The sequence below is a fragment of the Lithohypha guttulata genome (assembly GCF_036872675.1).
Source record: "Lithohypha guttulata strain CCFEE 5908 chromosome Unknown scaffold_7, whole genome shotgun sequence".
In the NCBI taxonomy this organism is placed as follows: domain Eukaryota; kingdom Fungi; phylum Ascomycota; class Eurotiomycetes; order Chaetothyriales; family Trichomeriaceae; genus Lithohypha; species Lithohypha guttulata.
This window is the reverse complement of record NW_027042756.1, coordinates 572,398-589,463: the sequence shown is the minus strand read 5'-3', so window position 1 is coordinate 589,463 and position 17,066 is coordinate 572,398. Positions and strand designations below refer to the sequence as shown.

The 17,066-nt window shown below is 49.7% G+C and overlaps 6 protein-coding genes across 6 annotated transcripts; 4 read left to right on the top strand and 2 right to left on the bottom strand.

Annotated features, from left to right (window-relative positions):
• Nucleotides 1–814: 814 nt before the first annotated feature.
• Nucleotides 815–2,371, top strand: LTR64_008057 (uncharacterized protein; the record flags this gene model as incomplete). The annotated part of the gene is made up of 2 exons (XM_064902373.1): nt 815–1,178; nt 1,242–2,371. 2 exons carry the CDS (start codon nt 815–817, stop codon nt 2,369–2,371), a joined length of 1,494 nt encoding a protein of 497 aa, XP_064751347.1.
• A 996-nt stretch (nt 2,372–3,367) lies between these two features.
• Nucleotides 3,368–3,594, top strand: LTR64_008056 (uncharacterized protein; the record flags this gene model as incomplete). Its single annotated transcript, XM_064902372.1, has 2 exons — nt 3,368–3,532; nt 3,580–3,594. 2 exons carry the CDS (start codon nt 3,368–3,370, stop codon nt 3,592–3,594), a joined length of 180 nt encoding a protein of 59 aa, XP_064751346.1.
• Nucleotides 3,595–4,189: 595 nt separating this feature from the next.
• Nucleotides 4,190–5,785, bottom strand: rmt3 (Ribosomal protein arginine N-methyltransferase rmt3; the record flags this gene model as incomplete). The annotated part of the gene is made up of 1 exon (XM_064902371.1): nt 4,190–5,785. One exon carries the CDS (start codon nt 5,783–5,785, stop codon nt 4,190–4,192), a length of 1,596 nt encoding a protein of 531 aa, XP_064751345.1.
• A 383-nt stretch (nt 5,786–6,168) lies between these two features.
• On the top strand, nt 6,169–12,228 carry ARO1 (3-dehydroquinate dehydratase (3-dehydroquinase); the record flags this gene model as incomplete). Its single annotated transcript, XM_064902370.1, has 2 exons — nt 6,169–10,947; nt 10,996–12,228. The coding sequence occupies 2 exons, from the start codon at nt 6,169–6,171 to the stop codon at nt 12,226–12,228; spliced, it is 6,012 nt and encodes a 2,003-aa protein (XP_064751344.1).
• A 197-nt stretch (nt 12,229–12,425) lies between these two features.
• Nucleotides 12,426–14,729, bottom strand: LTR64_008053 (uncharacterized protein; the record flags this gene model as incomplete). The annotated part of the gene is made up of 2 exons (XM_064902369.1): nt 12,426–13,588; nt 13,661–14,729. 2 exons carry the CDS (start codon nt 14,727–14,729, stop codon nt 12,426–12,428), a joined length of 2,232 nt encoding a protein of 743 aa, XP_064751343.1.
• A 228-nt stretch (nt 14,730–14,957) lies between these two features.
• On the top strand, nt 14,958–16,739 carry ALG9 (mannosyltransferase; the record flags this gene model as incomplete). The annotated part of the gene is made up of 1 exon (XM_064902368.1): nt 14,958–16,739. One exon carries the CDS (start codon nt 14,958–14,960, stop codon nt 16,737–16,739), a length of 1,782 nt encoding a protein of 593 aa, XP_064751342.1.
• Nucleotides 16,740–17,066: the final 327 nt, after the last annotated feature.

The following is a 17,066-nucleotide window of genomic DNA, read 5'->3' as shown; positions in this document are numbered from 1 at the left end:
GACTGTATCTTCGGTCGAAGGCTGAGACGGTCTACCTTCCTGGACTCCAGAATTCAAGTCCAACGGGCTTGGCGGCATATCTTCCAAAGCCTCTTCCACCAAGTTAGTACATCAGCTGCACAACCAAAAGCCAGAGTCCATCCAGCACCACCCTACATCGTCATGAGCAAGTCGTTCTGTCTCGTCATTGGGTGGTCTGTGTGTTGAAGTTGGGATGCGCAGGGACATGTTACACCAGCTGATTGTACAGTGTGCGGTCGAGAATCGTATCCAACGAAACCGAGCTTCGCTGAACCATGGACGTATTCAACAACTCGGGAAATTAACACCCGCGAACAGAATCTGCAAGCCACAACTGATGAGCATCGTGAGGCAAATCTCCTGTAGCGAATCACCGGTGATCTGAGCCTTGAAAGTGCTTCTCTGGAGTCAAGTGGGCTCTGTTAGCGCGTATTGACTTCCTTGAGTCGTCGAGTAGCGCCGCTTTGACGCTCTTAGCGTAGAAAGGATCGAGCTGGCCGACTAGCGGCTTCCGATTTACGTAGAAGCGGACCCTCTGGAGCATCTTCTCCGATATATGGATCTGAATTTATGTAGGAGCGGACCCTCCCCATGAGCATCGTCGTCGATGTGCAGCTCCCAAGACTGTTTGCTCGTTACGTCAGTATGGATCTCTCAATGGAAAAGCAGAACATCGACCAGCTTCGAAGATCTCCAATCAGTATTTGCTGCTACCATTTCAACGGCAGTCTTCAATACCCCTGACAACCCAAACAACCTGCCAGTCGATGCCTAGGATCACCTTATTGCCACTATGAAGAATGAGAAAGTCAGATCGAATGATAACGTCGACTGGCGATATTTGTCGTGGGACGCCGTTGACGAGCCGGAGGCGACGTTGATGCGATCGTTTGGCACTGGTAGTCGACACACACTCACAGGACCGGGTCTCACTAAGCCTACATTATGGTCGCGGCGGTACAAGTCGTATTTGGACTTTCTTGGCCTGGTCGCGAATTTCTCGACGACGTACGCGGGAGGATCGTACACCAGTGCAGTAGATCCCATGGCAAATTATTGGCGTGTCAGCAACGTCGCTATCCTTGTTGGAGTTACAGTGTACACTGTTGCTTTCGGGCTTGCGCCTATGGTTTTAGCACCTTTTAGTGAGATCAACGGTAGGCGGCCAGTCGTGGTTTTTTCTGGGATTGCTTTTGTGATCGGTGTTGTCTGCTGCGCAGTTACTCAGCTGTACGTTGGTATGTTGCTGGCAAGAGTGCTTGTGGGAATAGCTAGCTCAACTTTCGCCGTTGTCATAGTTGGAATCGTGGCAGATATCCACACTGAGGAACGGGATCGGTATCGGGCGTTGTCGTTATTCACTACTGGAGCGATGTTTGGGACTGGCTTCGGGCCTTTGGTTTCTGCATTCATCGTGCAGAATACTCATTGGCGATGGCTGTTCGGAGTGCTCGGGATGTTCTGTCTTGTGATGGTTGCTGTCATCATTGTCACATTCAGGGAAACCAGAGACTCAGTCATCCTATCGTGGAAGGCCCAGGCATTGAATCGACGTCAAGAAGGACTTGATAGCGATAGCGCTGAGCAAGGTACGGCGGTGAAGAGGGAGTCAACTCAGATCCGGTGGAAGGTCGAAGCAGATGAAGAAAGGCAAAGCATCGTACAGGTGATTGGCATATCGGTTCAACGACCGATGCATCTCCTTTTGACGGAACCGGTTGTGTTTTGGTTCTCGTGCTGGGGGGCCTTCGCATGGTCTATCATGTACGCAATGCTCATTGTTGTGCCATACACGTTCCAAACAGTTTATGGCTTCGACTTCCAGACGAGCAGTGCAGTTTTTGCGGCCATGTGTGTTGCAACGTTGCTGATGGCGCTAATCAGCAGACATCACGACAGACTAGCTGAGTTCTTCGTTGCGCGGGAGAAGCTGGATAGCCCAGAAGGAATGTTGTATCCTGTGGCAGTCGAAGCTGTCCTGTTACCGATCGGATTGTTCTGGTACGGATGGGGGACACAAACGTCAGCTCACTGGATTGTGCCTACACTTGGATTGGGGTGTGCCACCATGGGCATGTTCTCCGTGTACCTGGCCGTGTTTGCGTACCTGGCAACGGCTTACAAAGAGTACTCCAGCTCGGCCAACGCAGCCCAGTCCATGTTTCGGATGCTGCTAGGTGGCGCTTTTCCATTGTTCGCTCAGGCTATGGTTCAGCGGTTGGGTTTCGGGGGAGCTTTCTCATTGCTAGGCGGCATTGGAGTTGTCTTGACGTTTGTACCGTGGGTTCTTATCTGGTTCGGTCCCAGGATTAGGGCCAGATCCAAGATTGCATATAACGACAAAAGCTAGGGGCTAGGTTGACATGGTGCCTTCCAGTCAGAAGTCGTGCTGTTCCTACAAGCGAATCGTACACAATGTAGCACTTGAACCTCTTTCGAAACCTCCTGGTAACTTTTCGCTATTTGAACTCGCTGTGCGGCTACAGCGGTATGATTGCGTGTCTGCCGTGTCTTGTCCGCTTTCAATAGCACCACATTCTTTCTACTACCCCGTATGGAGTGACACTGCGCGTCCCATCACTGGGCTCAACGATCTCTATCATACCGACAAGATCTTATCTCTTGCCTCGAATTGACGTGCTTGCTTCGTGTCTCATGCATAGCAAGTAACGGAGAAGACCACGGCAGAGGAAAAGACGTATACAGAGGAGGTCGTGCCGCAAGGGATCGAAGAAGGTAAGGCAGGATGGTCGGCGGTAGACAAGCAAGAGTTCTCCGCCCACCTGTTGCTTGTTTAGGCTGTGTTAGACAACCATGTCGGCTAAATTGCTGTTTGACTTATCAGGATGCTCCTGTCTCCATGGAGTTCAATCTGTTTCGAGATGGAATGGTATGTACAAAAGGATGTACATATCGTACTCGAGCACTCGTAAGCTGGTAGGGGTGGATCCGTGGAAAGCTGTTGCAGATCGTGGGGTTTTGTATAACCCTACGAACCTTATCCTTCGATGACTGGATACCGATACGAGCAACAATGAACTGCCATGACCAGTTTACTTTGCACACTGCTATTGCACAGGACGAGTTGCCGAGATTTAGGGCCAAACTTGGCTGATGCAAAGCCAAGAACGATCTGCACAATTCCGCGATCATGGATGGTGGAAAGATGCTTGTCCAGAGATGGTTGTTTCACACCTTCTTGCTGAGTGGTGCACTGCCACCGTGACTGCCTAGTTTTACATGCTACCTCAAATGCGAGTTCTCGATTGTGCTTTTCTGGCAAGCATCACACTTGACCAGCTTGCCTGTTCAAGTTTCCAGCTACCACATTCACATCGTCTTCAATATGCGTACCAAGTACACAGGAGACGAATTGACCTTCTACACCAAGCTGACTATCATTACGGCCAATGCGGTAGCTTTGGTCTTTCTCATCACGGCCTTCTTCCTCGCGGCCTCATTTCCAGCTGATGGGTTCGAGCAGGCTGCCAGCGCCTTTCAGTTCGCACCGGTACGTATTGTCGCCTTGATCATGCTCGTTCGACTATGTGAACCCAGAGGCTGACACAATAATGTGGTGCAGACCAGCTGGTCAATTCTTTGGACGGCTATCTCTTTTGGACTCAATTTGGGTGGTGTATTGTACCACCCTGGTATTGATATAGCTTTTGAGATCATCTCGATTGGCCTAGCATTCGGCATGGTATGGATACTTATTTGGTGGGTCGACACGATAAAGAGGCACGGGTATAGCTGCTACTCCTATCAAGACGACTGCACCGAGACTAAAGGAGAGGCACTGATCGCATCACAAATAATCGCGAGCATATTGATCGTATTGTCTGGGTAGGCGCAAAATGTCCCCGATACCCGTTGCGGACTAACAAGAACAGGTTGTTGCATATTTCTATGTTCGTCAAGGCGTGTTGCGCAGTGCACGTCAAGCGAAAGTTATCGAGAAAAGACAGAGACTCTTTCCATGAGCTTGACGATCAGACAGGTTTCTCGAAAGCATGAGGAGAAAGCGGCACGTGGCGACGCAATTGTCAGATCATGAACAACACATAATGTATAACGTCTAATGCCTAATATTCACAACCACACAAGAAGACCGATGAATCTCCACAACCGTGCCGAATGCTCTTTCCTTGACTCATGGTTCGCATTTCTACAATCGCCATGATTGAGTCTGCGCATCTGAGCCCCCAATCTGCCATTGGATCTGGATGTCCAGTCCACGAGAGTCGGTTTGTGATTTGTTGAATGCTACGGTTCCGTGCACGGCCTTTCCCTCTAGGAGCCTGCCTCCGCGGTCAACGAAACAGACACCTTGCTCCCAGTGTGTAAATTCTGTATACGGAGAAGTCGATAGAGTAACTATACCCTTCGTTTTAGCATTCTCGATGCTCAAGTCACTGCTGTCGTTGTTTGGGCTCCTGATGAAGAAGGTATCGAACCATATCGCAAATCCATCGAGCGTCTCTGAGGAAGTTGCAGGCTGCAGCTGGAATTTAGACACAAAACTCAAGTCGCTCACATTCGCCTTGTGTAAGTCCAACATCTTGAAACTGGTTCCCTCACCAGAAACATCGTCCTTGTTCAGTGTTCTGATCAGGCATTCTTCGCTTGCTCGTGGAATCATCGGCCGCATATCAAAGCCGTACACATCGGCCCAGTAGTCAATATGGGTCTGTCGAATTTCCGAATCGGCCACGGGAGCAATCACTAGTGCGGCATGGCTGGGAACCATCAACCCTCCTGGTGCTAGGTAGCGGTCTCGTGCATAGATGACTGAGTCGAGCATCGATTCAAAGAGCAAACAGTAGCCCATCCACTCCGATACTATAATGTCAACCTGGCCAACTGGTAGCTGAACCTCTTCTATCTTGCCTTTGATGCATTGTATCCTGTCATCAAGGCCATTACCGCGTATGATCTCTCTTGCAGTGTGGATAATATTTGAGTTGTCCACAGCAATGACCTGCTTGGCTCCAGCTTTGGCACAGAACATCGATAAAATACCCGTGCCGCAGCCCACGTCAAGCACAACCTTGTCCTGAAAGATGTCTTTGTTGTCATAGATGAAATCTCGATAAGCATCTGTCCTTACACGATCTTTGAGCATCGTCTCGTGAATAGCGTTGAAGGAGTAACCATGGAAATAGTCCGCATCTCGATCGTCCTTTCGCTTAAGGCCGTCGACAGACGGATCTTCGCCGTTCGACGGTATCGAGTTGGCTGCGTCTGCCATGAGTTTCTGATCGAGGAATTTCGATACTTCGTCTCTGTAGGCATCAAAACGCGACTGTAGAGCCGCCATCTGGTCTTTCAGTTCTTCCAGTTCACTCTTACCGGCTGTTCTGCTCGCCATGAGTATTTCTTCAAGGTTGTACAGAACGGCGTCACTTTCCATTACAGGTAGGAGGTAAAAATCGTCCTCGAACAATGCCTTGCGCGAAACATCTGGGTCAAGATCTCCTCCCGCTACTGATTTGCGGACATAATTTACAAGCTTGACGAGACCTATAAAATCAAGATCGAACTTTTGTTGAATCGCCCAGATGTCAAAATCATACTTAGCCTTGCAATGTTGGAACATCGCGATCACACTGTCAAATTTGTCATTGTCATATAATGATACAAATGTGTCAGGCAATTCATCATTCTCTTCGTCTTGCCAGCCTTCCTCGCCGTCGTCTTCGGAGAGACTCTCAGAGGATGATGAAACGTCGAGCGCATTCTCCAGTGATCTAGATGAGGACATTTTGTATCATCCGAGTCAATAACTATGCACAGTCGCAAAGTTTTTTGTGCTATGATCGAGATTTCGCAAATTGCTACTAGTGGTATTGTTAGCGTGTTACGGTCGCGTTGCTTTTTAGCGCTCCTCAAACATCTCTTTACGACGTACTTGCCGTTAGTCAATGCACAACGAGGCTGAAACTCAGGCTACCTGACTGTAGACTGCTCCGGTGTGAGCAGTTGCATGCGACGATTGAACCTTCCTAAATTTGCAACTGACCCAGTAGGAAACCACCGTTCAGAATTCAGAGTCTTTTGAGCTCTTCTGCCGACTCACCGACTTCGGTACAATTTTGTCTACATGCTCCTTGTACCAAGCATTTTCTTACGTTCCCATATAGGACGATGCCTCATGCCAATGGCACCCTAAACGGGTCCGTCGACGGCGCTGAGAAACAGATTCGCATCAATCTGTTGGGTAAGGAAAGCATCATAATCGATTTTGGTTTATGGAATAATTTTATTGCCAACGACTTAATTTCCACTCTGCCATCCTCGACATATGTCCTGATCACCGACACAAACATTGGTAAACTATACACAAAATCCTTCTCGGAGTCATTTCACAATGCATCATCAGGCACCTCAAGACTGCTCACACTGGAGATTCCACCCGGCGAAAGCTCGAAATCACGGCAAACAAAAGATGAGATAGAAGACTGGCTGCTGAGCCAAAGTCCGCCATGTGGTCGGGATACAGTCATCATTGCCCTAGGCGGTGGTGTCATTGGCGACTTGACGGGCTTCGTTGCGGCTACTTACATGAGAGGCATTCGATTTGTCCAGGTCCCTACTACACTGCTGGCCATGGTAGACTCATCTATCGGCGGCAAGACAGCTATCGACACTCCTCTGGGCAAAAATCTGGTCGGAGCAATATGGCAACCCCAACGCATTTACATTGACCTCGACTTTCTGGGCACCTTACCTCCTCGAGAAGTCATCAATGGTATGGCAGAAGTGATCAAGACCGCTGCCATCTCTGATGAGAACGATTTTGCCGACCTCGAAGAGAACGCCAATATCATCATGACGGCAATTCGAGCAGATTCTAGAGCTGGTGCCAGCAGATTCAGGCACATAGAGCACATACTCAAGAAAATCATCGCTGCTTCGGCACGATTCAAGGCACATGTTGTGACAATTGACGAAAGAGAAACTGGACTACGGAACCTCCTGAATTTCGGACACTCCATTGGTCACGCAATTGAGGCTTTCCTGACACCTCAAGTGTTGCATGGAGAGTGCGTTGCCATTGGCATGGTCAAGGAAGCCGAACTCGCTAGGTACCTTGGTGTGCTGAAAGGCAATGCCGTCGGTCGCCTTCAGAAATGTCTAACCTCTTACGGTCTGCCTACCCGTATGGACGACGACCAAATTCGAAAGCTCACTGGTGGGAAGAGATGCACCGTCGACGGTTTACTGAAAAAGATGGGCGTCGACAAGAAGAACGAAGGTGCAAAGAAGAAAATCGTACTTTTGTCAGCCATTGGCCGCACGTACGAGCAGAAGGCCAGCATCATCGCGGACAAAGACATCAAAGTCACATTGTCTCCCAGTATTGAAGTCAGTCCTGGCGTTGCAAAGGGGCTCAACATCACATGCACACCACCAGGCAGCAAGAGTATATCCAATAGGGCGCTTGTACTTGCGGCACTCGGCTCAGGAACCTGCAAAATTCGGAACCTTCTTACGTCGGCTGACACTGAGGTAATGCTAGCTGCTCTGACTCAACTGGGAGCTGCAACGTTCTCCTGGGAGGATGATGGTGAAGTGCTTGTTGTCAATGGCAACGGCGGTCAAATGAAGGCCAGCAAGAACGAACTGTATCTAGGAAATGCTGGCACAGCTGCACGCTTCCTCACGACTGTAGCTACCCTAGCGCGACCTGACAAAGTTGACGCTACCGTTCTTACCGGTAATGCCAGGATGAAGCAGAGGCCAATCGGTGACCTCGTTGATGCACTTTTGGAGAATGGCGCTGACATGAAATACCTTGGAACATCAGGGTGTCTTCCATTGAATGTGACTGCATCCGAAGGCTTCGCTGGCGGCGAGATTCGTCTGGCAGCAAAAGTATCGTCACAGTATGTGTCCTCGCTGCTGATGTGTGCTCCTTATGCCAAACAGCCTGTTACCCTCAAGTTGGTCGGAGGTAAGCCAGTATCTCAACCATACATCGATATGACAACAGCCATGATGGCGGCATTTGGTGTGAAGGTGCAGAGGTCGAGCACAGAAGAGCATACTTACCATATCCCTAATGGTCAATACCAGAATCCTTCCGACTATACAATTGAAAGTGATGCAAGCTCTGCAACATATCCATTAGCTATCGCCGCCATTACCGGAACGACATGCACGATACCAAACATTGGATCAGATTCGCTCCAAGGCGATTCTGCCTTTGCTGTGGATGTACTGAAGCCGATGGGATGCTCAGTAACTCAAACAGCAACCTCAACAACTGTCGTCGGACCACCAAATGGTGCGTTGCAGCCGTTGCCAAATGTCGATATGGAATCAATGACAGATGCTTTCTTGACAGCTTCCGTACTCGCGGCCATCGCACATGGAAATGACTCCTCGACCACTCGAATATATGGTATTGCTAACCAGAGAGTCAAAGAGTGCAACCGCATACAAGCAATGGAAGATGAACTAGCGAGATTTGGTGTCAAATGTCGACAATTTGACGATGGGATTGAGATTGATGGCATCGACCGAACGAAACTCCAGCGTCCACTTGACGGTGTCCACTGCTACGATGACCACAGGGTCGCGATGTCGTTCAGTGTACTTGCACTTGCAGCTCAGCGACCTACACTGATTCTAGAGAAGGAATGTACAGGCAAGACTTGGCCCGGATGGTGGGACACCATGTCTCAGCTTTTCAAGGTCGATCTTGAAGGCAGAGAACCAGCAGATCTTCCTCTTCTTGGACCAAAGCGAGTTGATCGACGGGATGCCTCGATCTTCATCATTGGCATGAGAGGTGCTGGCAAGACCACGACTGGCAGATGGGCCGCCAAATCTCTAAACAGAAAGCTCATTGACCTTGACACAGAGCTTGAAGAACGAGAGAAGCGCTCGATACCTGATATAGTTCGGCAAGACGGCTGGGATGAGTTTCGCAACAAAGAGTTGAGAGTACTTAAAGCTGTTATGAAGGAAAACGCGACGGGACACATTCTCGCCTGTGGTGGTGGCATAGTTGAGATGCCAGAAGCACGACATCTGCTTGTCGATTGGCACAAGAAAAATGGAAATGTCCTACTCGTCCAAAGAAACATCCAACACGTAATGGATTTTCTGCAAATCGATAAGACACGACCTGCATATGTCGAAGACATGATGGGCGTGTGGCTTCGACGTAAGCCATGGTTCGAAGAATGCAGCAACATCCTTTATTACAGTCAAAGAACACCTAATGACGATCTATCCCGTGCTGCGGCAGACTTTGACCGATTCTTACGGATGCAGACAGGAAGGATCGAGAGTCTCAGCACGATCAAGGACAAATCGCAGTCCTTCTTCGTGTCTTTGACATTCCCGGACCTACGTCCATACATTGACTTGTTACCAGAAGTCTGTCTGGGATCCGATGCTGTTGAACTGCGAGTTGACTTGCTTAAAGAGTCTGAGCAATCTGCGACGCTGCCATCGGTCGAATATGTGATGTCGCAACTGTCATTGTTGAGGTCGATCGTTCCGCTCCCTGTCGTCTTCACCATCAGAACGAGGCCACAGGGCGGGTTGTTTCCCGAAGATGCTACCGAGCAAGCCTTGGCATTATACCGGCTTGCTTTCCGCATGGGTTGCGAATTTGTTGACCTCGAAGTGACCACATTCCCTAAGAATCTCCTGGACGAAGTCAAGAGTATGGCGGAGAACTCGTATAGTCACATCATCGCGTCACATCACGATCCACAAGGTCGTCTAGCCTGGTCGAAGAACGGCTCTTGGATACCAGTCTACAATCAATGCCTACAATATGGCGATATCATCAAGCTTATTGGTGTTGCTACTAGTATCGACGACAATTTTGCACTGCGGAAGTTCAAACAGTGGTCGGCGTCACAATATCCCGGTGTTCCTCTCATTGCTATAAACATGGGATCCGCTGGCCAAGTCAGTCGAATTCTGAACGGCTTCATGACGCCAGTCACACATCCTAGTCTACCGTTCAAAGCTGCTCCAGGACAGCTCTCTGCCACCCAGATTAGAACAGCACTAAACTTGATGGGTGAAATCCAGCCAAAGCAATTCTACCTGTTTGGCAGCCCTATATCAGCTAGCAAGAGTCCCTTGATGCACAATACTTTGTTCAAGCACATGGGTTTGCCCCATTTCTATCAAGCTCATGAGACTACCGATGCTGCTGATCTACCAGACATCATTCGAGAACCAGATTTCGGTGGTGCGAGCGTTACAATTCCACTGAAACTTGATGTCATGGCTCATCTTGACGAGGTGGATGAGAATGCAAAGGTCATCGGTGCCGTCAACACAATCGTTCCATTGCAGCCTAGGACAAGCCATAATAGCACAGATCAAATTAAGCTTGTAGGTTTCAACACTGATTACCTCGGCATGATGGATTGTCTGCGTACTGCTGGCGCGTCAGGACTGCTAGGAGAAGGCGTTCAAGCAGGCCTGGTCATCGGTGGTGGTGGTACGGCTCGAGCGGCCATCCAAACGCTGCACTCTATGGCTTACAGTCCGATATACCTGCTAGGCAGAGATGGCTCGAAGATTTCGGCACTTGCATCCTCCTTTCCTACTGCTTACGACGTTATTCCACTGACAACACAAGGGTCCACCGCAATGGACACAATGAGCAAACGCTTCCCAAAAGTCGCAATCGCAACTATACCGGCGGATATTCCTATTGAGCCATCTTTGAAGACTGTCTTGGAAAGCTTTTTCTCCACAGTAGCCAACGAGGAACAAGGGCCAGGTGTAGCACGTGGAGTTCTCCTGGAAATGGCCTACAAACCGCAGAACACTGCCTTGATGCAATTGGCGTCCTCTCTGGGCCATTGGAAAACGATTCAAGGACTAGAAACACTGGTCACTCAAGGCATCTGGCAGTTCCTGTACTGGACCGGAATTGACGTCCGAGTAGGTACCAATATCGTACGAAAAGTCGTGCTAGGTGACAGCACCTAGTCAGTTCTGACCCTGCGAGGCGGTATGATAGATGGAGAGGTAGAAGACAATGCAACCTCGAACTTGGAACATAGTGGAGGTGATGTGCCTGCTCAAGACGGTCCCGCTCGAGATGGACTTGATGACGATGACTCCGTTCAAAGTTCGCCAGAAATGTACCATACCTTGACGGAGTCAGGAACATTCACTCTAACTCCTACTGCTCCTCCTGACGATACACCACCTCAGATGAACGGTCATCAACAGTACCCAGGACGACTAAGATTACCTCGAATCCCTTCTATTACTCCGGTACTACAACATGCAGGAATCAATAGCTCGCCGCCGCTGGATCCCGACGCTTTGAGTGCACGTCTCGATCGGCAGTTCAGCACGCTTGACTTCGCGATGGGTCCAACTGTTGATACGCCCCTGCTGGATACTTCAGAGACTGTGGAAAGTCGTGACGACCCTCAAGAAGGTTCAAGCGGTGCGAACCGGTTATTGAATATCGATGAAGGCGATATCTCTTCAATACACGGTTCGGACCTCAACAACAAGCTGTCCCGAGATCAGCTAGCTCAGCTTCAAGCGACTAACCCTCTTCAACAGGAATTCGTTCAGAGTGCGTTAACGCCTGATCACCGAAGCAGTACCTCTGGCAGCAATTTGAGTTTCTCCTGTAAGAACCAAGTACGTGCATCCTACTCGACTCAAGGTCAAGTCAGCACAGTACCTACAAGCACTCGTATGTTGAGCACGACCGATACACGATTTGGCAGCTATTCGGAAGATGTAACGAGACAGACGACTTGTGTGAACCCGGGAGAAGTTGACGCACGAGCGGGAGACAAGATTGTACACGATGAAGATGCAGAACAAATCAGCAATGCCCAGGTGGATGGGGGTGCCGCAGAAAACCCACGGTCCAGCTTGCGGTTTCGAGTACGAAGGTTAAGAGAGCGTACTTCGAGATTGTTTCGTCGCAATCGAACTCCTCAGCCACGAAACATGTCCGACGTAGTCGACTTTGCAGCTACTTCAGAACCAGCAATTACGCCGCCACAACAGCATGAAAACGACCAGCGTGGCAGTCAGGAACGACGTCGTTCAAGTGCGAGAGATATCGCGAGTGAGATTGGCGGCAGTCTACGGAACGGAAGGAACGCCACAATGAGATCGGTAAGACGGGTGAAGACGTCGGTCATGGAGTTTGCCAGAAGGCAACAGAATGTGCCTCCACCACTGGACTGAGATGGATTTACTACCGCGGATGGAAGTAGTGTTCCAGGAAGAAGGATAGGGTATCATTCGCTGGAGTATCGTTCGCTAAGCCATGAGAAGACAAAAGCAATATGTACAAGTGGTATAGGTTAGACAAAGTAAAGGACTAGAGACCAACTCTTATACAGGTGTACAAATACATTCATTGACACAAGAACATTGTGTAACTAAGATCCCTGAGCATGCCTCCTCATCTCCTCCAACTGTCTCTGGACCTGCGCCAACGCATCAGCGTTGATGCTGTTCGAGCCATACTGGCCCTGCTGACTCGCCGCCTGCTGCGCTTGATTGGCATGATACTGCGCCCACTGATTCTGATACGCATAGTTATCTGCTCCAGGCGGTAAAGGCGTCATAGGACTTGGCGGCATGTTCGTGTTATTGCCGTAAAGGTTTGGAGCAGAGGAAGGTGGAAGGTGTGGTGCGTTTGGTGCGTGTGAGTAGGCGTAGTATGTTCCTTGTTGCTGGTGTTGCTGTTGTGGTGGTGCTGGAGGCATGGGAGGGTGATATTGCTGTTGTTGAGGAGCTTGTGTAGGGTATTGGATGTTGTTGTTGTTATAGTACATTGAATTTGAGGATGAGGGAGAGTAGTTGTTTCTATTAGCTGCGGAATGATTTTGGTTTTGAAAATTGCCTCGATTGCCGCGACCGCGGTTGTTGCCTCTTCCTCGACCTCGTTGGTCGCGGTTTTGGTTGTAGTTGCCCCTATTATTATTGTTGCTGTTGTATTGTTGATGTGATTGGGCTTGGGGATAGGTCTGGCCGGGAGGGGACATCTGTATATTTGACATGGTTTCGGGACGTCTCAGAGGAGTATAGTCTATGCTCGTCTCACCATCTTCAGCATCGTCGTAGTTCATTTGTACGTTGTCGCGGCCTCCATTGTACGAGTACATGCTGGCGGTGTCGAAGCTTGAGGAGTCGGGCATGTTGTTGTGATTAAGCCCGCCTCGTCCTCTGTTTCCTCTTTGACCGCGTCCACCTCTGCTGCCTCGGCCACCAGCTTGTCCTTGCTGACTGTTGGGATCTATACCTTTTCTTTGTAGTTTCTTCAGTCTCTTGTACTCGGCTTCAGCCTCGTCGTCACTAAACTCCATTTCGTCCTCGCCCACCTCTTCATCATGAATATTGCTTGCATCTGTGCCTTTTGCAGCTCGGAGGGGTTGAGTAAAGACGAAGGTAGAGTGATCTTTCACGTAGTACACCTTTGTGCCTTTGGCATCCTCCTTGTTCTGTTCGGGGTTGAGACTGAAGGTGTTGGAGATGTCGTCGCTTGAAGCGAACCGAACAGTGTATAAGGGCTGTTCAACTCTTCCCAATGTTTCCGAGACTGCGCCGACGATAGTTCGATTTGGTGGTGCGAGACAGAGCACACTGCCAGACTCGAGGACCTGATACTCACCACTGACAGTGGCCTTGATTAGGACAGTGTTCTCGACGATAGCTTCGACTTTTCCTAACTCTATTATAGACATATCTTCGGTGACCACGATTCCTGGTTTGGGAAGGATGTCTTCGGACTTTTCATTTGTCGTACGTAGACCTGCACCTCCGCCGCCAGCTACACGTTGCGGACGAGTTGTACCTTCATCGTCGCTGTCAGCTCCTGCTCCACCACCATCTTCTGCCATGAGTATACGAGCTTGTTCATATGGGTCGAGTAGGGTATATTCATCTCCGTCATCATCGTCCGAGTCGTCGCTGGAGTCGTCTGAGGACGTGTCCGAGTCGGAGGAGTAAGGCGAGGAATCGGTGGCCCATTCACGTTCTTCGGTGTCTGGTGCTCTTAAAGCCACTCCGCCCGTGTCGCAGTCTAAGTCGCCGACTGTATCTGCAGGCACAGGGTGAGTGGCAGGAGGTATGTGGTCTTGCACTAGGGTGTCTGCGGTAGGAGGAAGGTTGTTGGCCTCCGCAGCTTGTCTCAATTGTTGAAGAACAGGTTCTGCCGCGGCCTCCAAGCCTGGAGGTGGGAACAATGAACTCTGCTCAGCACTCTGCTGAAGACTTTCTTGCTTCGAGAGCTGCTCGTCCTCATTCTGTCCTAAATCTTGGGCTGTATTTGCTGTCACTTCCTGCTCTTGCATTTCCACATCACCAGATATAGGCTCCTCGTCCTTCAATCTTGCAGGCGGTCCTTCGACTGAATGGGCAGCATTGGAGACTGGCTCCCCTGGCTGAATCGAGGTAGACTCGGACTCGACGTGCTGCATGAGGAAGTCAAGCATATCAGTCCCATCTGGCTTGGCTTCTTCTGGCAATTGGCTTGTCGCTTGAAGGACTCCTGTATCTGTTGCCAGTGACTCTTTTGTTCTGTCTTCGAGCCTTTCCTGCTTAGTAGGCGCATCGTTCGTGATTCCAGGTACGGCTACTGGCGTCCATATTGCTGGCTGTGCTGTATTCGAAGGAGTATCTTCAGGCAAACTCGTTCGCTGCCGTTTAGGTGATGGCATCTCAATATCTTGCTCGTCCATCATGATAATTTGTCAGTCATGCAATATTATCATTAATTGGACTAAATATAAACTTGCATTCTCACAGTCTCGAAAACGATTCAAAATCTTTCGGCGATCGTCACTGTGGAGACAGCTTCACTCCGATTGGACAGTTCCACTTTGTTCGGAGGTTCGAATTATGAAACGACCCAACAACAAAACCTACAACTTCTGCCCAATGTCGTCGCTGTACTGCCGTCGACAAGCATGAACGGCTCTTTCGCGTCTGCCGAGCCAGGTCGTACTGGACCTTCGTCTGGCACCCAGCCAAAGACCAAAGCTCGACCTCCTCCCCCTCCATTCCTCCTTCCACTGAACGTTGCTTTTTATATCTGTCTTATAGCTCATCTTATCGCAGCCTCTAACGCTCCAATCCTGGATTGCGATGAAACCTTCAACTATTGGGAACCTTTACATTATCTTACCCATGGCTATGGCTTCCAGACTTGGGAGTATTCTCCTGACTTCAGCATTAGAAGCTGGGCATATATCCTTGTCCATGCTGTACCAACCAAGCTCGTGAGCTTGCTACCCAAGTCAAAGACCTTCGAGTTCTACACTTTGAGATGTCTGCTCGCTACCATCTGTGCTGCTACTGAGACCAGACTCTACTCGGCCATCTCGAGAAACCTCAATCCAAGAATAGGTGTCTTCTACCTCATGGTTGTAGCTCTCACCCCAGGTTTCTTCTACGCCTCTGCCGCCTTTCTACCTTCGAGCTTCGCCATGTACACTAGCACTCTAGGCTTGACTGCTTTCATGGACTGGCAAGGTGGCCCAAAGACTGCGCCTGCTATCATGTTCTTTGGCATAGGCGCTCTGCTAGGCTGGCCTTTTGCTGGAGCTCTAATCATACCCTTCGTCATTGAGGACTGGGTTGTGGCTATTGTTGCTAACGATATCTTCGATACGTTTCTGAGATATCTGGACGGTGTTGTCCGTTGCCTGGCTGTTCTCGGCCTTCAAATCAGCATTGATGCCTTCTTCTATCGCAACCTCACAATCGTGCCCTGGCGAATTGTCGCTTACAACGTCTTTGGCGGCAAGGATCGTGGGCCAGACATCTTCGGTACAGAGCCTTGGCACTTCTACGTCAGGAATCTGTTACTCAACTTCAATCTATGGTTCCTCCTGGCAATGGCTGTTGCTCCTTTACTTCTGATACAAGTGCTCTTCCGGACTCAGTCATCGACCAAGCAGACAGTACTCCGCACCGTCACTTTCACAACTCCTTTCTATCTTTGGTTTGCTATCTTCACCTTGCAGCCACATAAAGAGGAACGTTTCATGTTTCCTGCATACCCTTTCCTGGCTCTGAATGCTGCGATTGCACTGCACATGTTGTTGAGTTGGTTTGGTAGCTCAGATCCAAAGACGTCGCTTGGCCGGATTCCACCTCAAGTCAAGCTCGCAGTCGTTCTTCCTATTGTGCTCCTAAGCATCAACATTGGACTTCTGCGTATCCTCGGCACAGTTGTGAATTATCAGGCACCTTTACGAATCTACGACGCTCTTGAGCAACCCAATATGGCCAAAGCAGGTGATACAGTCTGTATCGGAAAGGACTGGTATCGCTTCCCTACTTCCTTCTTCCTGCCACACGGAGTACATGCCAAGTTCATCAAGAGCGAGTTTGACGGACTTTTACCTGGCGAATTCAGCGAGAACAGGGAGCTAGGTCTGTTCCCTGGCACATGGATGGTACCTTCTGGCATGAACGACCAAAACCAAGAAGACATGAGCAAGTACACCGACATCCGGCATTGCTCCTTCCTAGTCGATTCGTCGTTTCCGAGCACAATAGCCACGAAGCTGGAGCCGGCCTATATGGAAGATGAACGGTGGGAGAAAATCCGCTGTGAACCTTTTCTCGACAACGCTGCGACAGGACTTCTGGCCAGAACCATCTGGTTACCAGATAACAGCATACTACCACAGAAGTACCGCAGAATATGGGGCGAGCATTGCCTACTGAGAGTTCGGACCTGAGAGTCAACAATCTAGCCAGCACTTGGTCATTACATCTCCATCATGGGCACAACAACGCTCAATAAATCCTCATGCAAAGATTTAGAGCGTCAGCAACTGTTTGCCAAGCTGCTTGCAAGAACATTGACGCTCGTACTGAAGGCCACAATTGCAACTAGGTTTCAGAGGCTCGAAAATCCTACCAGACTGCGTGGTACATGCAGCGACCACGGAGACGACGCTCGTACACATGTGTGTAACGACATTCCCAGACTCTCTTTTTTCCCAAGTCAGATGATCGGAAGTAACTCAAAGGAGTGAACAAAATGCTTGTCTGGATTACAGCAC